At 41.2% G+C, this 27,274-nt stretch overlaps 1 protein-coding gene across 2 annotated transcripts in view; it reads right to left on the bottom strand.

The window, feature by feature from the left end:
* The window catches only part of CMTM8 (CKLF like MARVEL transmembrane domain containing 8), a 35,408-nt gene extending 22,905 nt beyond the window's left edge, over positions 1-12,503 (bottom strand). For both annotated transcript variants that reach the window (XM_036406524.2, XM_054515851.1), the window contains exon 1: positions 12,293-12,503. In XM_036406524.2, coding sequence (XP_036262417.1) covers positions 12,293-12,463 — 171 coding nt within the window. In that variant the 5' untranslated portion in view covers positions 12,464-12,503. The remainder of the gene's footprint in view (positions 1-12,292) is intronic.
* Between the last annotated feature and the right edge of the window lie 14,771 nt (positions 12,504-27,274).

Here is a 27,274-nt window from a genome sequence, read left to right as displayed (position 1 = left end):
CTGGGCATACCCTTTTCTTCTGCGCCGAACGGAAGCAACATCAGAGCCGCCCTTCACCAAACGCTAACAAGGGGATAGGAAACGACTCTCGGGAAGGAGCTGCTGTCCTGAGGAGTCTGACAAACAATGCCAGCGCTGATTAGAGCACACAGACTGCACAGTAGGTTGGCTTTCATGTTCCTTTCATGTTCTCTTCATTTCGTGTGCAGATATGTCGGGATGACAGAAGTCAATGGGAAATTCACAACAGGTTTTAAGAGCATCAAGAACTGATTCATTATAACCTTCTCTTCATAACAATATTGTTTGTGTACATTAGATCTTAATCTGATTTTGTTCCCATCAACTCATCCGGACTGTATTTGCACCAGTTCTCAGGGTCATCTTTGTGACTGTGGTCACAAGGGTTTTCAGGATGAAGAAGAGACGAGAATGTTGACTCCATGATCAGAAGGCTTGATTTATTATTTTATTATATATGTTACATTAAGACTATACTAAAAGGAAATAGAAAGGAAAAGGCTTCTTCAGAAGCTAGCTAAGCTAAGAATAGACAAGAATGAATTAACAAAGATCTGTGTCTCAGACAGAGCAAGAGCCAGCTCTGCCATGAGTGGTCAAGAAATCCAAACACCCACAGGAGACCAATCATGGGTCTACCTGTTGCATTCCACAGCAGCAGATAACCATTGTTTACTTTGGTTGCTGAAACTGCAGCTTCTCACAAGGAAAAATCCTAAGAAAGGATTTTTCATGAAAGATGTCTGCGACACATCTTCTTGCTCGTGTACATTGTTCATGCAATATGTAATCTACAGAAACACCAACCAACACAAGTCAAAATAAAGTGTTCTTTTTAAGTTCACTTTTCTGCCATTTTTTTAAACTGAGACCTAAATTGAAGAGGCATTTTGAAATTAAGCTAAGATTTTAGAGTGAAAATTACTTCAGACATAGTATAGAGTGGGTTGGGGTTTTTTTTTGGAGGTTTTTTGGGGCGAGAGGGATTTTTCTTTGGGTTTGTGTTTTTTCTCCCCCCCCCCCCCACCCAGGACTAGCATTACACTGTACAGCTTAACAAGAGAGTGAAAATTAGATGTAACCAACCTTAGAGAATTCCTTTTCATTTGTTGCTGTGTACTCAGTTTAATTTTAACTTGAGCTGGTAAAACACTTTACAAGAGACCCCATCTCACCTTTAACACATTATCTAGACTTGCTTACTTCAAGCAAACATTTGCTAGATAGTTGTCTGTTACTGCATAAAGAGAATGTCAAGTTCTTTGTACAAGCGTCTGGTCACGTTTCATGATTGCCAAAGTCTAGGAAGAAATCCCCAGTTTGAAAAAAAACTGCCTGGAAACCTCATTCTCCTGGGTAAGATTCCTACCATTTTTGCTGAGAAGTTAAACAGAAAATCCTTTCACTATATCAAATGCAACAATGAAATTGTACCTAGTAACATATAAGCTGTTAATCACTGTTTCGCTCACAGCAAGTTCCATCATTAAATTACAGTTCCACTGGCCTGCTTTGTACGTTCAAAATTATTTTTATACATCTTTACATGGATGCTCATATTTCAAGCAGAAAACACACCACAAGAGGAACCATCTCTTCAAGTAGGTCATTACTTTCCTCTTGCACACTGCCTTTTAAAGTTAAGTCCCAGCAATATAAAAATGTACTCAAAAGAGCAAAATAAGGATTGTGGTTTTCCAAAATTAAATATAGTAGTTTCCCAATGACAATTGTCTTTCTGTCAAGTTTGAATTTTATTTGGCATCCAAACTCCTTCCCATGCATTAAGAGAAATAAAAAGAACACTAATTAATGTATTGATTTGTACTGTGCTATATCTTAGTACCAACATGGGGAAGGGAAAATATTTTCAGCTTGGAGGCCAACTAGCAATGACTGTTGACAGTAACTGTTACGACTGCATTGCACAGTCCAACGAACATGGCTTATGCACATAGAGAGGCCTTGAAGCATCAATCAGAAATTCCAGCAGGGATCTTGTTTTTCCATGCAGCCTGAATCTCTTATATTGAAGAGCTTTTCAGCCTTTTTCATCTTTCACTGAGATCACCACAAGATTGTAGTTGGTATCAAAAAATCCAGCTCTGTCCAGCCTGCTTTATGCCTTTTGTTTTAGAAAAAGTTGCATTCTGGATGAATGCAAGAACTAAACATGTCACAATATTCACCAACAACCTCCTAAATCACTGTATCACTATCAGTATTTCTAATATTGTTCTAAAATACTATGGCATTTTTCATAGCTTTGTCCACCCACAGCTTTATGAAACCATTAAAGATGGATGTCTCATACATGGATGTCTCAGAGCCTGTTCTTTCAGTTGCCCAACATCTCCTCTCCTAAAACAACATTTCCCCAAATTTTTTGTGTAGGAGCTGCATTTTCTACATTGATTTTCTCTGTCAAGCCTGAAGAAGAGCAGATGAAAATCATGCAAAGCAGGCCTTTGGCAAGTTGCCTGGAGCTGCTGGACAAGAGGGCTTGAAGAAATGAGGCAGGGAGACAAAACCAAACCAAACCCACCGCAGAGAGAGATGGGAAATTAGGACTTGGGACAGAGGCAGAGGGGTGGACAAGAGAGAGGGACAAACATGTTGAAATACTTGCAGCTAACTATGCAACACTTCCAGAAACGAGTTCTTCACACATCTTAATTCTATCCTTGGTTAAATATACATTATGCTATAGCCTATAATTTTCTGACCATATACTTTCCCCTTCTCCACACCACTACCTGCATGCAGTAACAAAAGGGAAAACCTCCTTCAGAACTAATGCTTCCCCTTATTTTGCTTTCTGCCTGTTTACTTGCATGGCCTGCAGAACTGCAATTCAGCTTTGCATTTGGGCTCTTGAAAAACACTGTGTTATCTGTGTTGCCCCACAAGTCCATCAATAAACTATTAAACACATCTCTGAGATAGAGTAGTATGCTATCCTAATTTTAGACAGTGCACTAAAATTAGAGTCAAAAGCCAATTCTTGCCAAATTTCTGGAAAACTCTTTTCCCACGGCATTTATTACGGCACTGCATTTTGCATCTTCAGAACACAGAGCTCCTACTGACTTTCAGACACATCTGAGAATAATTGCTTTTTCTGCAACTCAGACCCAAAGCTGGGGATTCAGAAAACAAGGAGTAGAGTGAACACACTGAAATGTAGGGCTTACTTGCCTTGTCTAGCATCCCATAGGAATATTGTGGTTGAAGGAGAAGATAAAAATCAAGTTTTCCAAGGAAGCAATTAGCCAGGAGACCATCCTCTCCCTTTGAATAATCCCTTTCCTTACTCACAACATGACTTCCTCCAATGCTGTGTGCACAATATCCCAGTCACGCCTAGAAAAGCTCTTCTGTGCAATGACCATGACAGAAGTTTCTTGATAAAAAAACCACAATCAAGCAGGTTTTGACTGGATTCCAGGACCTGCACACAATTCAATACAAAACCAACACTGCCAGGTGAAACTAATTTTGGTGCTTAATTTCCAGGACCTTAATAACATAATAATGTTTTTAAATTGTTAATTATTAAGCACCTATACACATGCAAGCTCTTTGAAACAGCACATGGGGTTCCTGATAGCAAGGTACCTCACCGTTTATAAATTAAACTACAACCAAATCAGCACAAATGCTGTCATTTTTTGGTCTTTTTTCCCCACAAAGGACTGAATTATAGCATCACTCTCCCCAGCATGTATCATAGTTGTGTCCTGATCCTGTAAAAGGACAATTGTGCATTTGTTTATGCTTTCCAACCTACAGCAGTAGTAACAGGCAATCACCACAGACTCACCTTCTCGCCTGATCCTTGTCAGTCTGCCCTGCAGTGGCTGTCTCTGGCTGGGCGCAACCAAGGCTGATGTTATCAGCTGAAGTGTCATTTTAAAGGTACATTGTAGATGTTTTCCTTTTGATAGAGGATCATTTTTTTAACCTCTTCCACTGTCCCTCAGTGCTGAATTCCTGCCTGCAACACTGTCTCAGTTTTTAAGTTTCACCTACAGTTGTCTCAAAACCATGCTGCCCCATTCAGCTATTACCTGCCATATGAGCTGAGGCCTTTGGAATAGCATTATTGTTGAATGCAGAGAACCTATGCGAAAATATATATTAAAGGGACAGACAGGAAAAAAAAAAAAGAAAAAAAAAGAAAAAAAAAGAAGAAAAAAAAGAAGAAAGCCAAGAAAGATTTAAAAAAAGGGAGCCTGTTAGCAGCTGCACAACTTTGAGGCTAAATAAATGGATCTGTGCAAAGACAGTGTCACCTTGAATTTATTTAAATTCAGGCCTGGACACGGCAGCCACATTTAAAGCTAATGATACAAACTGTTCTTATTTTCTGGTATAAAGCAGAGGTTCTTGACAGATTTCCTTTCAAGTTGTGCACATTAGGCTACCAGTCAAAGACCAGAAGTGATTACCAGAGTATGATCAGAAAGGCTGCTTTTCCCACATGGCCTCTTTCCAGGATCCTGCTTGGGATGTTTGCAATTTACTTATTCTTCATAACTAGATTATGATATATCCAGAGACTGACACCTTACTGATTATTACCACACCTACTTACTTTGTCTCAGTTCTACAAAATCTGGTTTTATCACATCTTAAATGAGACCAGAAACATTGTGGCTGCCCAGAACAAACTGCATGCCTCTAACAATACCAATTTGTTGAAACTGGTTTTGCTTTGCTCTGAAGATTTTTCTCTCAGCAAACCTGTGCTTGAATCAGTGTCATCTGCACACCCATAGCTTGCAAAAATGGTCAGTGTAAACACTCAGTATTGTTCCCTAGCTTGGCAAAAATGCAGTCACACCCAGGACTGATCCAAGCCTGTGCAGTGAAGAGGTCTGGCAAAGCCTGGATAGCTTATTAATGTGTGTAGAACCAAGAGCTCAGCCTCTTTAAGTTCATTAACATAAGCATGACACTAAACTTTCCTTGGACCAGTCCCAGGTGCCACTGAAAGCAGTGACTTGATTCTTTCCTTACTCAGTCCCTCCTTCACTGGAGTTTCAAGAGCCTTATACCTGATCTGATCCTTTCAGAGGCAGGTGAATTAGTGCCAGCCGCTTCCATGGGGAACTGGCTCAGGCCACAGGAACAGAACTACCTTGCCAAAGGCCTGATGGATGCTAAAAGCTATTTGCTGTTTGACACTAAAAAAAAAAAAGAGCTAGGTCCTCTTTGTAAGGACACACTTTCTGCTGTTTTTCTGGAATTCAAAGGGGAAAAAGTGCAGAAATATCACACAATACAATATGTACTTTATCCAAAGTAAAATGAAGCTAAAACCTATTTATAGATATATAAATGTATGTGTACACATATATATGCATATATGTCTGCATGACCATTATAAACTAAATATATGGCACTGTTACTCCCAGAAGAGAATAGGAAAAAACAGTAGGCTGAATGAGAAGGCAATCAACAAACAACAACAAAACATCATCATTCCCTCCACACTTCCCATTCTGAAGGGTTCAGAGTCCCCAAGGGAGTTTTTCTGTGGTTTTGAGATTCTTCTTTTTAAGAAGAATCTTTCAGGCACCTCTGCTCCAACCCTGCCTGTTGGTACTACACAGGAGGTTCAGAGCACGGAACAGAGCAGACACATCAGTGGGCTCCCCAGGTACACAGGAGTACTCCCATCCAAAGGGCAGGGAGTGAAAGGCATCTGCTTTTGCTCTGGAAGTAGCATTTTGTTAATGGACTCAGAAACCTGGGGCCATTAATGATTTTGCAAGAATCTGGTGTGACCCATAGACAACTTCTTTCTGTGTCCTTTTTGTGCTCACATTCTGACTATGCTGCCAACAAATACACCTCTTCATCATACACTGCATGGAAAACAGGGGTTCTTAGATAGGCATACACCACTTCAAGATCCTCTAATCTGTGGTCTTAACAGAGTATAATAAATAATTACAAACAAAAAGCAGGAATGACAGTGCAGAAAGAGAAAAAAAAAGAATATAACACAATGGGAGAAAAAAAAAATCCCAACAATCCCAACTGAACAACAAATGAACAACCACAAAGAAAAGAGACACAGACAAGTCCAGGATCTGAATTAATTTTAGGACAAAATGCACCATCGGGTGTCTCCATCATTATCAGGTATCTGGCATTATCACTGTCTTCCCATAGCATGATTACCCAGGGATTTGGGACTCTTGTGCATATCTGGAAAAAGGCAATTTTCAGGAATGCAGTCACAGTCTCTTTACAACTATATCATTGACTTTTGTCCTCAGACCATGATGGCCCCCTCAGCATTTACCCTCACATAGGACTCACACCCAGCCACAGCATCATGCTAAAGCTAAGCACCTGGGAAGCTCTGCCTATTCCATTAGGAATAATGGGAGGACTGCACATTTCACTGTCATACAGACACAGGCCACTGAAGCCCCAAATGATCTATTTATTTATTTATTTATTTAAAAATAAGTTTGTGCACGTAAGAATTTTTGCAGGCACAAAAGAAAAATAATTTCTAGAGTTTGGGGGGGGGGGGGGGTTGGATTTGTATTATATTCACTATCCACCCAACAACAAAGGAGAAGTTTAAGTATGACTTTAAAGCATTCTTCTCATGAAGAGATAAAGACATTTCACACGTGTTGTACCTTAACTCTGACGTATTGGGAATATTTTGCATTTTTGACCTTTGGTAAAATATCTTCATTCAGTTTAAGAGGCATTTTCACCCTCCTACCATTTTAGCCCTAACACTGTTTCTATCATCACTTGGAGCACGTTCAAAAGGTTCTGTTTTCTTGTGTCCCCCAAACAGTTCTCTCTTCCCAAGGAAACACCCTGATCTTGTCCAGGAAACCAAAGACCTTACAGGAAACAGAACTTAAAATAACTATATGATCCTAAAGGAAGATGGAAATCATATAGATGTGTGTATTCAGTACACTAAAGACAGCTAAGGGTTAGCAGTGAAACAACAGCACCTAAAAAAGGCAGAACTGAAACCTGACTTCAGCAAGAGTTCTGTCTGATCAAGACCAAAGGAGAGAGCTGAGACTTGGTATTGTGTCTTTTCTTATTCATGCATAGGAGCATGAAGCTGCTGGATGAAGTGACTGACTAGTCACTACAGAATTTGGTTTTTTCCATTCAGTAATTCAAAGTGAATAATATTAAGACGGTGCTTGTATACATCTCCTCCAGGCAAAGCACTTATTCAACATGTCAGGAGGTAGCTCAGTGTTGTCAACTACTTGCAAGCAGACATGCTATGATCGGAGTAAAAATCACATTATAAGAAAAAAGAAAAACATCACTACTATTCCTGAAAGAAGAGAAAGTCTTGCTGCCACTCAGGTGAGGAGAGAGGCTCTTTGGAACTCCCTCCATGTTTCTGCTCTATTCTTCTGAGCTTTTCCAAGAAATGGGAGGGCAGGAGGATGGTAAATACACATAAAACTTTGAACTGCAGTCAGAGAGGCTGTATGACTAAAAGAAAAAGCTAAATGCAAGGAGAGCTTTAGTAGAATTTTTTATTTTAGCTTTCTCACAGTAGATCATCCCGTCTGCATTACTTCTGTTTTTCTAAACATTAATATGGCTTTATTGCTGAGTTAATTTAACACTTGAATATCAGTAGATGAGTTTGATGCTGTTTGTACTGTTTCTCTCAGGAAAAAGACAAAGGTGAAAAGTCTGTCAAACAAATACTTGCACATTTCCAGTTGTTCTGGTTTTGGCAACCTCAATATCTTAGATCTGACCTAACTTTCAATATCTATTTAATATTCTGAGGGTCATCAGTCTACTAGAATAAACAAAGTCAACAATATTTCCTTTATGAATTAAACCTGCAAAGGTCTAGCATTTGAAGAAGAATAATGAGCCAGTGATCAAAATTATTTTTATTGTCCAGAAACATAAATTTGAACCACAATTTTATGTGGTGCTAATAAAGTAAATGAATTCCTATCAGGCTTCTATTTCAAGTACCTATTTTATTCTGGGCATTTCAAAGAATAATGTGCATGGAACAGCATAAAGAAATGCAACTGTAAGTACAATTAACTAAAACTTATGCCATCACAAGATCTCAGTGCAGCAGCAGCAAAGTAACAACGTTCCAAACCTTTCCAAGCTATAGAAGTATTTGTTTTTGTCAAGGTCAAATAGCCATCACAAGCCTTAAAATCAGTAGTGCAAGTTTTACAAGAGGCTCCATCTAGCAACACACTGGTATGAAGCAACAATCTGAAGAGATCAATGTCATCCTGCTAGAAAGTAAATATTTTTATAACTACATCCATAGCAACCACAAAACTCTCCACCTCCCCAAAGTGATCCATAATGCTTGACTTGAGAAGATGATTTAAAGCTCTGAGAAGGTATCACTTGCCATCATTTTTCTTGGCCATAAAAGTCCCAGGAAGATAAATGTAGCTTTTCTGGGCCATCATTTCACAGAAAAGAAACACTCAAAAGATATCTCTAGAAATTGCTATACTTGCTCATTTTGAAACTGTAAATCCTCCAGGGGGACTGGTGGTGCTACACTGTAGGAATCAGTATCAATTACTTTATATGATGTATTTTTACTTCAGTGTCAACCCAGGCAATTGACATCTCATTTTCTCATTTAAAGACTCTGTGTAACACCACTTACATCTTCTGTACTACTTTCCACCAATGGATCTCAGTGCTCCTTACAAAGATTAGTACACATATTCCATGAATGGATGAGACATTCTGAGAAGTTAGAGAGATGCAGATAAATTAACCTGCAGAGTCAATGGCCAACTAAGGCCAGTAAATGCAAGTTTCCAGAGTCAGAACCCCTTGCCCTGTCCAGCAAGCACCACTACTTCTGTATATAAGTGCTTTGGCCAGCCTTCCATGCACCAGTTATGTTTTATGCCAGTTTCCAAAGGCCTCTCAGAAACCCAGTGGCATTTTCCACTTTGCTCTTTCCACTGAAATGAACTGACCCCAGTTCTTTCCAAGTGAGTTGCAGGAAACCTTGCACCTGCTCTGGTCATGGAAGCCGACATCAAAGGCAATGGAAATCTGTCAGCACCAGGTAATTTAGCCTACACTTCAGGCTGCATTTCTGAGCTCATTCATGCTGGATGTATGCAGTGCTAGACCAAAAGGCATTACAGAATTAAGATTAACCAGGTTTGGGTACATAACTCCATTACTGCTGAATAGGCACAGTCAGCCTCATCCCACATTTACACAGGCTCTAAAGCAGCTACATAAAGGATGGATAATACCTGATCCATCATAAAACCTGTCTTTATAAAGCTAACTCATTTTGAACAAATTTGAAACAGGAGACTGAATTAATAGCAGACCAGTGCTTTGCACGACTACAAAGAATCTCTTAGTAGGAACTGTTAAGCTGAATTTACTGTGCCATTAAACCACAGCCTCAGTGCAGATGTAGGCTGGTTACCAGCACACATGGAAACCCACACAGCAGTTAATTCATCTTCACAGTATGCAAATCAGGGACGTGGGAGCAAAACCTGATCAAGATCCTCCATTTAAGGGGCTGGAATGTTTCATTTATGGGGTAACTTTCTGCTTTTCCATTCTCTTTGGTCAAAGAATAACACAGATTTGCCCTTTGCCTACACAGGGAAGACAGCAGAGTTTCAGAGCCAGGAGACACAGACTGCACCCCTCTTGCTGCATGCACATTGCTGACTGACAGCAGCAATAATCAAATATTTATGCAGCCCCACTCTGAGAGTGCAAACTCTCGGAGCATTTAGCACTATTGTTTAATGCCCCTAGCTCAGCTTTAACATGGACATGGGATCTGGCAGATGAGTAGCTACACAGATAGCAGATATGACTAAAAACAGTCCTCTTCCCTGTCCGTGTCACAGGTGTCCCAGAGAAGGGGCACCAGAAGCAAAGGGATGCTTCTACCACAGCAGCTGTCCTTCAGAGCTCAGAGTTTAGACTGGAAAAGATCTACCAGCTGCAAACTCCTGAGACTGAATTACATGCTGGTCTTATTTACAGGTTTGCAAATCCTTAGCAGAAGGATCATGCTATAAGTTGGGGCATCAGTACTGAGGGTCAGAAATATCCTGAAGGGCCAATTGGTGCAGGCAAGGCACAGCAATCAGAACAGGCTGATTTAGGGTACACAGCTCCAGTACTGCTGAATATGCACAGCAAATTTTGAAGTAGAGATCTTGGGATCTCTAGTCATGCTCTGTTAAAGTACATTTTCTCTCAGGAAAAAAAAAAAAAGAACATACCAAACTGGTGGAAAATGTTTAACCAAAACCCAATGCCAAATATATATATATATATATATATATATATATATATAAACACATATAAACTCACTATTTGATTTTAGTAACTAGGGTTCTTTCAACTAATTCCATATAAAGGTCTTCACTGATATATTTTTCTTTAATTTCACCGAAGAACAGCTACCCTAGCTGCTTTAAAATAAGTCGAGTTAAGAATTAGAAGTATTTCCTTAAAGGCACTATCTATCAGTACTCCACTTCTGTAGGACCTGCCCTACACCTTTCAGCTTAATATCAGAACTGTACTCTGTTCTCTCAAATACACCATTGCAAGCCTGTAAAAGTTAATCTACGTTAGAGACTTCTATTAGCTCCTTTGAGTTGGCCAGGAACTGCTCATTTCACATTTTACAATTATCCCAGGAGTTAGGAACGGCTGAGAGGAAACAAAATCCCTCTAAAAAGTATCATCACTGTTTAGAAAGGTAAGCTGCACGACATCACCTGTCAACACAAACTAGAAGGCACACTTCCAACAAAGAGTAAGCAAGAGCCTGTCCATGCCCTGTGGTCATGTAGCTCAATGTGAGTGCAGCTGATCCAGTATTCACAGCCAGGATGAATATATGACATTCCAGCAGGGCTCTGGAAAAGCCTTGGGCACCTCTGTAACAATCTACAGTGGGATCACTCTTCAGATAAAGTACTAGAAAGGTATATAACTCCGTTGTAATTACTAACTGAAAAAGAGTGGAAAAGAAAGCAGCTATTATTTCAAAGACTTGTTTATTCACAGATCGACCACAGCTTTGACGGTGAAGCATCTCCTGTATTTAACAGCCAAAATAAGCCTACAATCACCTATCTACCAGAGATCGACAGAATTCCCAAAGACACTGGCACACAGGGCACCAGCTGGGAGCAGGCTCTGACCTCACAGTCTCATCACTATCGGCGTGCACAGCAATCTGGCATCTCAGTGTGCATCCTCTCTCCAATGGCACTGCTCCTTCCAGAGGTCCCACATCATACACCAGCCTGAAGCTTTGCCTGGTTATTTTTACTTTGAAGTCAGCAAAACCAACAGCCATTCCACTGCTCTGGTGAAGCACAGTGTTTTCAAGCCTTGAAAACGAATGTGATCTGATAAGTTAATCCTTGAAGCTTCAGCACAACAAAAACTTCACACAGGAAACTCAAAAACTTAGCTGGGGAAGCCAGCTTTTAAAGACCCTTAATTATGAATAGTGTAGATGAATGGAATGAAACACGTAATTTTTAAGAGGAGATGCTGAGTATCTGTGGCTCAACACACTGAGGGCACACAGGCCTGCAGTGGGATCCGGGCGTTGTGCTGTTCAGTGCCTACCACTAAGGCAAGTGACCGAATTTAGCACTGCCTGGCCCTCTGTATGTTCATTTACACCTTATAGACTACCTGCAAAAAAAAAAAAAAAAAAAAAAAAAAAAAAAAAAAAAAAAAAAATTCACTATCAAGCCCAAAAGGCAGCAGTTCATCTCCTACTCTGCACAGGTGTACCTAAGCAGTAAGAATGTAAGGAAATGGGGGTTTTTTTGACCTAGGAAACAAAGATAAATTGTTTAATAAACTCTCACATCATGACTATTCGTGTGCTATCAAGTGCAAAGCATACACAACCAATGTGGTTACAGAAAAGTCTCCAAAACTCAGCTCCCTGTCTGCCAAAACTCGTCTTTCCGCTATGGGACGAGATGATACCGCAGATACCACGGGAGGCTGAGCAGACCGCGTGTGCCCTGCGCTCCTTTTCCAGTTTCCAGACGGGACAATTGTGCCCCCGCCGCGGAGCCGCTCTTGCTTCCGCGGGCTCGTCCTTCCCCCGCGCTTCACCTGCGGGCAGGGACCCGCACGGGGTGATGCGCTGAGGGACACCCCAACCCCTCCTCACCCCAGTCCCGGCCGAGGCTCCCCCGCCCCTCCGCGCCCCCGGGGCACTCACAATCTCGGTCACCATGAGGAGCCCGGGCACGGTGCGCAGGAACTCCCTGTCGTAGGCGAGGGTGCTGGAGCTGGCCGACAGGTTGGCGGTGAAGGAGCTGCTGGTGGTGGTGACCGTGTGCGAGCGCGGGCGCGGCGGCTGCTCCTGAGGCGGCGGCACGGGCGGCTCCATGGCCGGCGCGGCTGTCGCCGGACGGGCGGCGCGGAGGCACCGCCGCTCGCCGCTTTGTGTGGCCCCGGCGCCGCGGGCAGCCCCCGCCTGGGCCAGGGGGAGGAGGAGGAGGGTGCTCGGCGCCCGGCCCCGGGAGGGGAGGCGGGTCCCGAGCGGGGCCGCCCGCCCCGGAGACCGCCCAGCCCTCCCGCCGCTGCCCCCGGGGCGGGACAGCGCTGCCGGTGCGAGGCTTCCCCCGCGCTAGGGAATGAGGGTCAAAGCGCGTCCCCTCTCAAAACCATCTCCTCAAAACCATCTCTGACCTCGCGGACTTTTATACACTCGGGATCCCGTCTGCTTCCAGTGCGGCCGAGGAGCCAGGCTGAGCCACTGCTGTCTGTGCCACAGCCCCTTGGAAGGTCCAACCTCATGCCCCGGCCGTCATCGTGGCTCCGGGCTGTCACCCCTGGCTCCAAAGGCCCCAAAGGCTGGCAGGGGCCGTGCTGTGCCGCAGGTGGCTGTCACCCCCGGCTCCAGAGGCCCCAAAGGCTGGCAGGGGCCGTGCTGTGCCGCAGGTGGCTGTCACCCCCGGCTCCAGAGGCCCCAAAGGCTGGCAGGGGCCGTGCTGTGCCGCAGGTGGCTGTCACCCCCGGCTCTAGAGGCCCCAAAGGCTGGCAGGGCGGGCTGGCAGGGGCCGTGCTGTGCCGCAGGTGGCTGTCACCCCTGGCTCCAGAGGCCCCAAAGGCTGGCAGGGGCCGTGCTGTGCCGCAGGTGGCTGTCCCCGCTGGCTGGTGCCGCAGGTGGCTGTCCCCGCTGGCTGCCAGCGCCTGCGAGAGGAACCGCCACGAAGTGCCGCGGGCGGGGAACGGGAGTCTAGGAGCTAACACAGCCCTCCCAGAGCTGGAAATGGGGGTTTGCTGGGGTCCGCCAAATAACCAAGAGACTGAACAACGCAAAAGACTTTTAAAAGCCATACAAGTCACTGGATATGTAAAGTATGAAGTCATTATTTACCCATGGCAGTGCTGAGCTGTCCCTTAACCTGTATTTTTCAGTACTCCAGTCTGAAGTGTCATTAAAAAAAACAAATCCAAACACTTCTGGATCTTTTAAAAGCTTCTAAAGAGATCTTCCATTCCACAAAAACCATGGGGTTTCAACAATAAGCAAGCAGGTTATAGTTATTTTCAACATTCAGGAACTCTAATTAGCAAAGGATTTTGTGGCCATTCAGTAAAAATGAAGTGTTTTCCACATGTCTGGTGGCTATTGTCCTTGAATTGTTTACTGCTGCTCTCCCACTGGATAACAAAGGCTGGATTTTGTGGTATTACCTTTCAGCAAGGGACTGAAGCAGCTGGGAAGGGAGGAGAAGGAGTATGGGAGAGTTTCTCCCAGAAATACAGGAAACATGAATTACCCAAAGGAACTGTTCTTGTGCATTATTGTGCCTCCACTCACAGTGTGTGTGTGTCACAGTACAGGCTCCATGGGCTTCTTGGAACGTGTATCTTGGCTCAGGCTCTGTGGAGCCTTCGTGCCCTTTACACTCTGACTAGGAAAAGAAGTATACTCTGATTAGGTCAAAATATGCAATTTGGTGAAGCCTTTCAATGTAAATGTTTTAGACACTGGTGACTTTTTAATTTAAGATGGCAGAAGAAATGTGGCAGAGTTTTGCAAACATGAACTGCAGGTCATCATAACACGATGCCTGTCACTTGACATGATAAGATATACAGATAGCATCTTTTTTCTTTTGTTTTTCTTTTTTTTTTTTTAATGAAAAAAGAGACCATTAATACACACTCAAACCACTGAACACAACTCCTTAATCATGAAACAAGGAATTTTATACTTCTTGGCAAAACCTTTTTTTTTTTTTTATGACATTAACAGGATTATGGGCTTTTTTGTGTTCCTATTTTATCTCTTTCTTTTATATAAGAGTTGATATTTAAAGGTACAGAACACACCTGTGCACTGGTCTGTCTGGAGGCCTGCTTCAACTGGCTTGCAAGTAAAAAACGCTTTATCTGATTGTTCAGCACTGCCAAGGTTCCTTCCAATGCCAGAGCTGCTTTGCCATGCCCCTGTTGCTGTTTGTGAGGATCCATTGTAACTGCATCGATTTTCCTCTCTGAGAGATTCCTGTCTTTTCAGTTTTCCACCTAGAAGATCAGTAAGTAAAAGTGAGGAAATGTGGGGCTAAAATTCATGCTGCTATCAAAATTAACACTAATTTCAGTGTTTCAATTTCCATTTTGTTTGAGCCATTCACATCACTTTCCCTTTGAGAGCCAGTTTATTTTACACTAGATGTATATTCTTACCATGTTTCCAGGATGTTATTCACTGGTCTCAGTGTTCATGCATAATTCTAAAACTCTTTATTTATACCCTAAACTCTTGAGGGTCAGTGTTGGTTTTCTTTCAGCTATCAGAATCAGAGCAGTAAATTTCATTGCTTTTGGTCTGCACATCTGTTGTTTGAGCATCCCAGCTCCTGTAGGGGAGAAAAAAAAGTAGAATAAAAACACAGATAGGAAACCAATTGTTTTCTGCTTCAGCTCTATTAATAAACTGTACACTTTCAATGTCTGTTGTAGAGGTCTAGTATCATGATTAATTCAACAAGAACTGGAGGGCTACACTTGTGGGCAATTTCTCTGAACACTGGCTGCCACTCTGACTTCCCTAGTTAGCTTATTTTTCTCCAGCAAACATATTCAAAGAATGAGTTTCACTAAAAAATGGGTAAACACTCCAGAAGCTTTTCTGTATCTGATATTCCTGGAAGCAAATTTCATTCTTTAACTTGACAACATAATACTTGACATTTTGAATGTTAATTGTGAGGCTCTAATTTTTTTGTTTTGCATCCTTGCACTGAGGGCTAGAACTGGAAAGCCTTCAGGGACCAGCTAAGCCTAGCTAGATTTTTTTACATGTAGATAGCATCAGAAACAGAATAATTGAATGCTGCTGCTTGAACAATCAACCTTTTATTACAGAACTACCAAGAGAGAATAAGGTGGCCCATTTTCTTTATTTTAAATTAACCTTTCAAGGGAAGGATCGGCAAGGCTTTTAAACACCAGTCAAGATTGCAGCCTCTTATTTATCAACTGCTATAAGGAAGTAAAGTCTGATTAGGAAAAAAATATGCAATTTGGTGAACGCAAATGTTTTAGTAAAAGCAGAATAGTGGATAAAGGTATTATCAGGTTTCTCAGTAAAGGGATTATTCCTGAATGTCTCATTATCTAATTAACAGAGTCTTCCATTTAAGCTGGTTTTGTTCTCAAATCCTGAGTTATCAACATTTTTAACATTACTGATCAAGGTCTCTAGAACTACTTTCTTAGCAACAATCTGGCCAGCTGGAAGTGCTAATTAAAGTAGACTCACAGGCCCAAGGAGTGGAGCTGACTGGAATTTCCTGAACTGTTTTTCTGATTTTGAAATAGAGCTTCCCTTCCCCCTTCCCAAATCCTAGAATTTTCAAATGTGAAACTCACTCAGACTATTTTTTAGGTAAGTAAAACACGTTAACATATAAAAGATGAGTGAGATTTTTCAGTGGTTATCAGCAGGTTTCATCCCAAACAAAAAATTTACTATATTTATACCACCTGAGTGAGCTAAGAAAGCTAAGGAAACTTAATCTGAAGAGAGCAAGAAAGGAACTGTACTTTCCATAAAACCCAGGTCTCGCACAAGGAATGGGGATTTATGTCAGATGTCCAGGACAAATATTCTCACCCTTGACATCCTACTGTGCAAATAATCTGAGGATGAGTTATTTTTAGTTAGCATTAAATCAAGAAATGATTGAAAATTTCCTATTGGCTTTTCAGAATTAGCAAAGTGTAGGCTTTGAGCTACAAAAGTACTCAAGTAAATAATTTATAACATATTTTACCCTTCGGCAGTTTACAACCATATGGAAAAGCTGATTTATACTAACCCAAACCAGAAATACTTGATTTGTACTTTGGTAGTAACATGTGCCATAGGCACATGATCAATCAGGGCAAATGTCTCTGTGTAGGAATCCATATTTCACAAAGAAAAGATGGTTTTCATGACTGAGATACCTGGATTTTCCAATGCTGCTGCAACAAAGAGAGAATAGGTGAGATGCTCATATTTTCAAAACAGCCATTATTTGGCAAATCCGTAGAGAATCCTTTTTTGTACATGGGGTCACTGAACATGAAGCTTGTTTTGTTTTGCAGCTTGGGCACCTAAAATTAAAGAACATAAAATCAATACCAATTGAAACAATAATCAAAGTAATGACAGTGCATGAGATTTTATCAGCAGGTGTTTGTTACTACCCTAATGCTGGAAAAGGCAGGACTTAGCTGTATATGTTCTGTACTCCTCTTATCACAAATATTTCTTTCTTTACATGAAGTTTACTTGAATTATATGCACAAAGTCCTGACTGTAGACACACAGTCATTTTACCTGCCAGAAAGCTGTCTTACAACATATTTTGCCATACAGATAATTAACTCTGTGCTGGGAACAGCAACATACTGACTTTTAGATTTTATTTTTCAGTTTTGAAACCCATGACACTAAGTAAACTGTGTGGTGATAGAGACTGTGCTAAGAAAAGAAAGCACAGAGTACATAAGCCTTGTATTTTCTTTGCATTAGGCTTTCACCAGCTGTTTTATCTGCTCTGGTAATCTAAAGATCTCTCCCAGCCCTGCAACACAGCTATGTCACAGATATTGTACTGAGGAAAAATTGCTTACTTCTTTCAGAGCTGGCTTGTACTTAGAACACACTGTCCCTGCACACTGAATATATGTGCTTAACTTCAGGGCAGAGAGCACATCTACTCAACTTAAAAAGAGTTTGTAGTGAGTAGTGTGAAGTCCACATACAAATCTTCTCAGAACAGGAGTTGTGGTTTTCATATTTAGGGGCCTCAGCTCTGTAGTGCACCTGCAAGAGATGTCTGCATTTCATTTCCCAGGCTGCTTCCCAGCTGCTCTCAGCTGTCCTGCTCTCCAGCGAGCCTGCAAGCACAGCTCCAAGCACAGCTGCTGGCTGTGCCTTCTCACACCTGCAAATCAGAGGCCACCCCAATACTCAGGAGTGTCTGGTGTCATGTTGTGTGAGGAAGGAGCTGATTCTGCCCCTGAGCACGTCCAGGCAGGCTGTCCCTGAGGCACACTCATAAATACTTTCATTAGGGTCAGCAGTCCGCCACAGACCTTTAAATATTATTATGGAGCAAACGCATACTAGTGATTACATCATTGAGAATATAAACACTTTCACTGAAGACATGTGCATTTTCTACCTGCTAAGGGTGGTGCTTGCCTAAGTGTTTATGTAAATCACGGCAGGTAATGTTTATATAGCAACCAAGCCCAGTGCAAAACAGCTGGAGGAAAATACCACCTTCAACAATTGTCAATGCCATATTTGTTTTTAGATAATTAATGAAAGACTGTATAATTCTACCGTGGTTTCATCACAGCACCATCCAAGTTTAAGGAGAGAGTTCACAGCCAACTCAGTTTGCTTGAAGGCTTAAAAAAAATATTAAACAGTCAGCTATGTTGCTCTGCTTTGGTTAATACAACACCATGACAGAGGCCTGAGACTTAAAGCGTCCCTTATCTCAAATTATGAGGAGGCCACTTGAGCTTGCTGTGTGTGTATATACACTGAGAGAAGACATGGATGGCAGGTAAAAACCTAACCAAATACTATGGCTAAAAGCTGAAACTAGACAAATTCAGACTGAAAACAAATTGGTTTTGTTGTTGGGGCTTTTTGATTGTATTTTTTTTCACATAGCATGATTAGCTATTTGAAGGATTTCTTAAATAAAACATTAAACTCTCCATCATTTTATATCTATAATTCCAAGCTATAGGTTTATTTGAAATGTACCCTTTACCAGACTTACATTGACAAATTTGGTGGTCTTTATTATACAGAACATGACAAGAGATGACCCAAATGATTTGAGAAACCACAGAAATTAATTCCAATTATTTCCATAAAGTGCCAGTCTTGTTAACGCTCTAGTCACCCAGCTGTACAGTACACATGCAGTACCAATGCCTGACACATCTCCTGGAGTGGCAGCAGAATAAAGGATCTAATGAATCTTGCTCTGTCTGGACAATGAAAACTGGTGATGAAACTGCTGTACAGGGAGAACATACTGCAAGGTTTAAGAGTGGAAAAATTCTCATCCAGAGAAAGTTAAAAAGCCAGTGGGCTGACTGCAGGACCTGCAGAGAAAGGGGCCAGCTGACTGGGGTGAGGTGCCAGAGTGTACATGCTCTGTCATAGGGGGCTGAAGTGCAGGAGAAGAGAACTGAGCCTGGCAGGGCACTGACCTAAATCTTGGGGAACACAACAGTAGAAGGAGAAGGCATAGGAGTGCAGGCAGATGTTTTACTGCTCCTCATCCTGGTTGGCACAGCCTTTCTGTTAGTATGGAGTATAGACTTTTGACATCTATCCATTAACAGGAGAGGAAAATGTTAACAGAGGACACGGTACACCACGTAGTGGCCTGAAATCTGCAAGCAGCTGAGCAATATAGCATTGGTATTTTCAAATCAGCACTTTATCTCTGCATTTAGACAACTGTCAAACGACTTCTGCACAACAAAGAACAAAATGACCCTGATGTTTGTATTTACAGAGCAGTCTTAGCCCTGAAACAAAACAAAAGCAAATAAACAATTCTCCCTAGTACAAAACACAGTCAAGTTCAATTCAAAGCAGGACACAGAGGTGCAGGCACCAGTGTTTTAGGACATACAGGATACTGCTCATGACTGTCAAATCATTGGATGCTTTCAGAGCATTAGTGTTACAGATATGCAAAGAACCAGCATGCAAAGCTCCTGATACCTGGTAGGACTTGTGTCAGTGCATGAAAAAAACCCCTGCAGTGATGCAAGGCACTTAATGAATCCTCCAGTTCTAGCTTCCAAAAATCCTTTGCAAGAGAAGCGGGAGTTTGAAGAAACAGGGGAGAGAAAAATGTTTCTGTTATGACTGCATGTATTTATGGGGAACAGAGTGTGTTTTCTGCTGCTGGCCTAATAAAACCTGCTGGGATTTTTAAATGAATCAGAAAGACAAATTTAGTTAAATTTCTCAATTCATTTAGTTTTCTACAAAAATTGCAGGCTTTGGGCTGTGTGAGAACAGTGCATGATGTGAGACTATAGGACTCAGGGTGGACGATGGGCTGCCTTTTGCAGGGATTGGGATTTCCTCAGAACAAAGGCTTATTCCATTTACGCCATGTCTTGAGAAAGCTTATCCTGTCAAGTCATTTATCACCCTGCTAACTAGCTACTGAGAATGGATAATGCTTCTTCCCTAGATCAGTGAGGGAAAAGAGAATTTTAGAAGAAAGGAAGGTTTTCATTTGGGGATTTTAGGAGATTGGGAGAAGAGCCGATAGGAGTTAGGATATCTAAGCTCTTTGAACGATGAGAAAAACATACCAGGAAGGATTTTTCTAACAGCTCATAGTGCAGCTAATATAGTCTTTCTGCTGAGGGCATCCCTGGTATTTAAACTATGTGAACTGGCACAGCCCTGTGGTTTGCACTACTTGATTTGGAGTAAGTAGAGGATGCTCCATGATGGATGTGGCTCCAATTACAGATATTGAGGTGAATGAAATCCATTTGCAAATGTCTGGCTTAATGCTAACTATGAGACAATTATGATGTGAGATTTTTAATTATACAGATGTCCCCATACATCCCTACAATGAAAAAGCTTCTTTTCCTATAAACTTTGAGGTTGGCTCACCTTAATGATCAAGAAAAGTACAGACTCCATTGGTTGTGCTGGCTGCAGTGGGGATATTTGTAAGAGCAATCTATTCCATGTAGATTTTTCTACAGAGAGCATATCCTCAGTTATCCACATTCTTGGCATTTACAAGAATTTGATATCTTCTGGTAACCTTCCTCTGTTCACCTGGAATTGACTGATCAGTTGACACTATGAAGATGAGGATGTGACAGTTTCATCTCCTCAGCACATCAGACATCTGATTTTTTAGAAAAATATATATATATATACACACAGAGGCATACAAAAAAGCATGTTTCATAGATCCAGACAATTATTAAAAAAAAACAATAGTGGTCACTAAATATATAAAATCTATGATGTTACAAAAGCAGTGTGATTCTCTGAATATACCAATCAAATAATTGCTCACTTGCCATCCTCACAAGGATTCAGTCAGATGCCCAGGAAACAAGCTGTATCAGTGTGTGCAAATGAAGGTCATGCATCAAACTGCTGGGCTTTCTTTTTAAGTGATGCTATGATTGCTATTTCAGTGAAGGAGTAATCAGGGAGGTCATCATTTCATGATTCATTGTTCCAGCAGGCAGTGCAACAAAAAAATATTGAAGTTAGCAATAATATATTTAAACCAGGTATTACTTTGATGAAATCTCATTTGCTCCAAGGGAAGTTTAGATTTGATATTAGAAAACATTTCTTCACTAAAAGAGTGGTCAGGCATTGGAACAAGCTGCCCAGGGAAATGGTGGAATCACCATCCTTGGAATTGTTCCAAACAACATGTGGCTATGGCACTTGGGGGTACAGTTTCATCGTGAAGATGGCAGTGCTGGGTTAACAGGTGGACTCAATGATCTTAGAGGTCTTGTCAAAAACTAAATGATTCTATGATTTCTTGCATGCAAGTATCCTTCTTGTGCTAGAATACTTCTTTTATGGGCTGTCTGAAATTACTAGTGAAGGTTTTCTTAATGTAATTCACAAGTAAGGGAAATATGAGTAAGTGGATTACATCAGTTCATCAGTGCTGAAATGCAGGATTTAACAAATTATCTTCATCAACAGCAATGAACAACACTGGGATACCTCAATGGGTATTTCAAGGTATCTATCTAACCAGCAGCTGATTTATAGGTGACATGCTCCAGCCTGCAAAAATACTCCAATATATAAAGCAAACCAGTCTAAGGCAACAAGTGACAAGAAGAACATACACATGGAAAAGGAAAAAAAAATGCCAGTGAAGACACCTGTACTACAAGGACAAGTATTCCACAGTGCTTTTATATGAGCACAGAAAGGGAATCATGAAAGGGGTCCTCTCTAGGAAAGGGGAAAGGAGAGTTTGTAGATCCTCAGTCTCCCTCATTTGCAGATACTCCCTCCCTACAGTTGAAGTCCACCTCCGAATTTGGGGAAATGAAGAAGAAGCAGGACTTGAAGGACTACACCCCCCCCCATACTTGCTCTCTGTGGATCCCTGCCTTGAAAAAGAAGCCATTATTTCCCAGATTTTCATTGATGTGATTGAAAATAATTTTTTAAGATGAGAGACAAAGAGAGGCATGGACTCTCCATGATCACTACACAGAGAAACTACCTTTACCCTGTGTGTTGGTGGTAGTGAATCCCCTGACTTAAGTTGTTCTAAAAAAAGCCACAAATTCATCAAGAATACTGGACTAAAGCAGATACAGGAAGTTTTGTTCATTCAAAGGCAGCACAGAAAATAAAAAAATTGCCAACCCAAATCACCAGCAACCCCAAACACTCTGAATCTGTATTAAATTGAAGATCAGCTATTTCTTGAGATTCGCCTACTGGATTTTGAGATATTTTACTAATCATCTCAAAATAGATAATTCCTTTTAAAGCAAAATAATCTTTCCAAAGCTCTGTCTAGCTACACGAACACTTGGAAATAGGTATGCCCAAGAAAACTGCATTGAACAGAGATAAATCATATGATAAGACTAATACTTCAGACCTGAAAGCAGACTTGAAAATTAAACATTTTTTCCTGTTCAAGTGCTGTCTGTGCATGCATTTCCTTCTTAAAAATGTGAATTTAACACACAGAAGCAGGTAAACAGCAAGCAGTCCCAGGGAATGATGTCACTGGTTCCTTAAGGTATGTCCAGCAAGGTCAGCAATCCAAGGAATTACCTTCTAACAGTCCAGTTGAAATGCTTTTATCCCGACTCAAGCAGGCTGCCTTGAATAGTTTAGATTCCCTGACTAGTTATATTCACCATATAACCTCTGTAACAATAAACCACATTTTCATTTTTAGTGATGCATTCAAGGAGGACTCATGTGAAGCCTGGTTACCTGGTGCAGAATTCCCAGTCATTATAACATAATGAGTTTTAAATCAGTCTAGTTTAACTCAGTAATTAACATAAGGTACCTTGAGCTGAGCTTCTCAAGTGTTCCCATTCTGTTTCCTAAAATCTGCCTGTCCATTAGACTCTGGGCCTAATTACTGTCCCAACATTACAAGAACAGAGATGTTCAAACCTCCCAATATTTGCTCACTGCTCCTTGGATGCTCTCCTGATCCAGCCCACATGCTGACATGACAGGTTCTAGCTAATCATGTTCATTTCACACTAATGCCTCTTCAAAAGTCATGTACCACATCCACCACTCTTCACTTTAGGATTGATTACAGTAGCAATTAAAAAGAAAAAAAAAGCCCAAAACAGTGATGCTGGCCTTGTGCTAGGGAAGAGAGCTTGGGTACAACATGCAAGTTCTCAGATGGAAGCAACCAGGAAGATTTCTAGCCTTATTCTAACCTATATTAGATGAATAAAATCACATCTGGAGTCAGGAGTGTCCCTGGAGTGCTCTTGCTCAATTATTTTCATTTAACCTCAGCCTCTGGTGACAACAGGGCAGAGCTGCTGGCAGCATTATACTTATTTGGTTTTAAGATTACAGAAGAACGTTAATAGCCAGGGTTATGGCTACCTTGCTATTACCTAGGGCTCCTGCTCCTAGCTCTGAATCTGCAATTGCAAAAGAGAAGGAAGATAATTCCCTCAGAAATTCAGGAAGAGCATTTTGAGGAGCTTTGCTTTGAGGGCTTATCTCTAACTACTTAGTCAGACCTAATCCTGTTTAGCTTAGCTCTGAGAAAAATCACAAACTGATGAGGAGGTAACCAACACTTCTGATTACTTCTCACTTGTTAAATACAGTATATGCAACCCCGAGGAAGTTGCAGCTTTTTCTCTTGCCAACCTTTCTCATGACCATCATCACATTTTCATGAACTCTCATGATCCCACAGCAAAGTGAGTGAAGTGCATATTTCCTCTGTATAAGTTGTCTATAACACATGAACAGCATATTTTTCTCATCTTAGTTTTCTATTTCTTGCTTGTAGAAACAATACATGGAATGGAAAGCGAACTTCAACAGCAATGGTTTTATCTCTATGCAGTTTGATAACACCAAGTGTGAAATCTCTCTTCTACTTCAGCAACTGCTAAATCCTCTGAGGAGACATTTTCCAGGTTTTAGCTTTGAAAGGAATGCTGCTGCACTAAGCTGTTACCATGAAGCCATGCCTGGTACAGACTGACAGGCCAAAAGGGGCTTCAATCAACTCTCAACAGCTTTGTCTTCACTCATGCTGTGTTACATGGCATGTTCGTGTATTACCATCTCTTGCACTGGTTAAAACTGACTTAGGCTCATTCCTAATGTTCCAACAAATGCAATACTTTGCATTCTGTCCCCTCTCTTCTCCACACATAGTACATACAAGTTAACACTTAAAACAATTTACCTGTAGGGTTTGCAGTGCAATCCCATTCCACTCTAATCTGATTGCTTTCAGAAAGCTAATTGTGCCTGCTAGCAAACATGTCTGCTGCTCTAGCCTTGCCCAGCCTTGTCAGGGCAACCACATTGTATTTTGGAAGAAAAGCCACACCTGGAAATTGTCATACCTGGAAACTGCACATTCCTCTGTCAAATGGTTTCAAGGAGCTGAATTACCAGTTTTTTAATGCATCTCTGAATAATGTATAGTCATTCATAATGGAGATAAAATTTCTGAGGGGAAAAATTATGTGAGTATAGTAACTAGGTAGACTACACCTAAGTGTAGGATACTCTGGCTCCAGAGCAGGAATATATTAGAATCAACATAAGCAGCTTTTGTTACAAAGCTTAAGCAGTGATGGGTTAAAGATCATTGCTAGCTACCAAGATCTTGGTGTGATCACCTACTCAACAGACTTAAAGCAGACTGAGCAACTGCACCAGGAAACACCACTAATAAACAACTTCAGCTTCTGCCATTTTAAAACAGTCAATATATGAATAAAGATGGGAGTGGCATAAGGATTAAACCCAAGAGTATGAAGGCTTGGAAGACCTTATTCCATTTAACCTCCCTGCTGGGCATCAAACATAAGACAAGGCTAAATGCACATGGCAGCATGCTGTTCCTTTTTTTCCATGCTGGCTAAATCTCTGGGAGTAATGAAAGGTATTCCTTATCTATAGTAGCCTACAGCCTGAAAAAATGCAGATAAAGAAAACAGGAGGGTAAGACTAAACAAAGACAAGGGAAGACTGGCACGACCAAGCGCTGCTGCAATTACCACCTAGCTGAAGCTTGAAGAAAATGATGTTGATGACACCTACTTTACATTTTATAAAAGTCCAGAAACAACAAAATACCCAAAGCATCTCTGTCACATGCCATTGCAAATCTGCATGGTAAGTGGAAATTAGAAAAAAAATATAAATTTGGTTTAAAAATACCACTAAAAATACTTCTATAAAACCTGGGCTTTAATCCAAAGCAGAAGCACAGCCAAGGCTGGCTCTGCTCAGCAATCACAGTACAGAGCAGCTTGCTTTGTGCTCTCTTTGCTTTCAAGTATTTAGAGCTTCCTAAAGCATGGATCACAATACATGTAGGTTTATTTCTTGATGCAACAATACAGGAAGTGGGTACCATAAAAAAAGAACAGCATGTTAAAAAAAAAAAAAAGCCTCCCAGTCCTGAGCAGCTGTGATGCAAGTGTTTGTGTTTGACTTTGCATTTCAAATGCTAGTATTTAAAATGATGTAGATCAGGAACCCAGCCAGTGCTTGCTAACAGATTTGGCTTGCTTTCCAGCTCTCTCCAACCTTTAAATAGCAAAAGAGCAAACTGAAAGTCCCCAAGGCTGTACTTTTTGAGCCTACTACATGCCTGTGCTCAGTAATCATCAAACTGAAAGATACTCACCAGGTCCTCAAAACCACAAATCATACAGAAAAAAGCTATCACACTGAGAGCTGAAGTATGGTCCTATGATAAGAATTCAGTTTATAATAAACCTGGAATTGGAGAAAGAAAGGGCAAACTAGTTCAATTAATGTCACTATTACTTTCACCTGAATGTGAAATATGCACTGTTCTCTACAAACACGGCATTTCAAGAGCTTCAGGGACTGGCAGCATGGATGTGATACTGCTCCCCTGAAACAGTAGCAATGTTTTCAATTACCCCAACCTGACTTATTGCCATCACAGACACCGAGGACAGGCTGAAAGAAATCTATGCACTAGCTTCACAGCCAGACAGCTTTAAATGGATAGACAGACATTAGCGAGTGCAAATGGCAGCTGAACATTAATCCTCTTGGTAGCCTTGCTAAAATCCTGTGCAAAATTCCCAGCACCTAACAAGGCTTATTTGTGCACACAAACATTCAAAAGCAAGGTAAGCAGGGGTTTACCTGTGTAGATGAGCATGTGTGAGCATGTACACACATCCACCTTCTGATATGAAGAACTCTTCTTAAGGGTCACTACAAAACAGCACACACAGGTGCAGCTACACAAAGACAAGAAGGAAGCTGAACAGGCACGAAGAAAAGCTGTAGGGTGATGGACACTACATGACTCTCATCCAGGTGAGAAAAGGAAACGTGCACTGTAGCAACAAACAGCAACACTAACATCAAAGGGCAATGTGGATTAGACTGAGCAGACTCTGGCAGCTACATCCACCTAAACAATCAGGACTGCTCACACAGGTCAGAGCAGTACGTTATTTATCATTCACTGATTCCTTCAGCATAACTTACAGGAAGAGCATACTTTTAAAATCAGTAATTCACACAGAAAATCAGAAACTCACACAGTAATTTCCAGAAATAATCAACAAATAGTTCCCAATGTCCCTACAATTACCCTTCACTAAACCTAAAACAGATACTGTAAGTAACAGGTAAATATAACAAATAGGTAAATTCAATTTAGACACAGGGAACTCTTGACAGAGATACCATTATGCTGGGTGCCACCCTATTGTACTCTTCTTAAAATCAAGTTCTGCCACTGTTTTCAGTAAGAGCAGGATTAGATTGACAGATGGAGTATCTAAAAGTCCTTACCCAAAGCAGGGATCTAAAATCAAGTTAGAACAGACTGAAAGAGAAACATATTTCATTCAACCTGAATGCCAAACACCTCTCCTTTGCACATGTTGGGATTGAAGGCAGATGCTCTTCTCATCCATTATTCAAAACAGAAGTGTTACCTTTTAGTGCTCAGATTTCCATCAGCTCATGGCAAATCACAGGAGAAAAATTCATGCAGCCAGGAGACAGGCAGAAACGAAACAGTTTTACACTTTCTAATAATATGACGTGCCATGTGTTCCAGGACATTTTATTTCAGCTTTATCCAATTTCACTGCTGTGAAATCTATGTAATTCATTCATATGACTCCAGGCATACAATGAAGTCCAGGTTGGGAGCATTAAGAACTCTCAGCACAGACTGGCTTCTTGCCTGCCGTGTTTCTTGTGCAGCCTGGCTGTTATTTGCCATCAGACAATGAGAGACACCCAGCCTGTTTGCACTGATTTAGTGAGAAAGCACCACCCCCTTAAGAAGATACACAAAACAAGGTTGTCCATCCTAATTCTCTTGTGATGGCTTTTTACTTTGCTGTTGACTCAGGCTAATAAGAATTTAAGCCC

Source organism: Molothrus ater, chromosome 1 (genome assembly GCF_012460135.2).
Source record: "Molothrus ater isolate BHLD 08-10-18 breed brown headed cowbird chromosome 1, BPBGC_Mater_1.1, whole genome shotgun sequence".
NCBI lineage: Eukaryota > Metazoa > Chordata > Aves > Passeriformes > Icteridae > Molothrus > Molothrus ater.
This window is presented reverse-complemented; position numbering and strand designations above follow the sequence as displayed.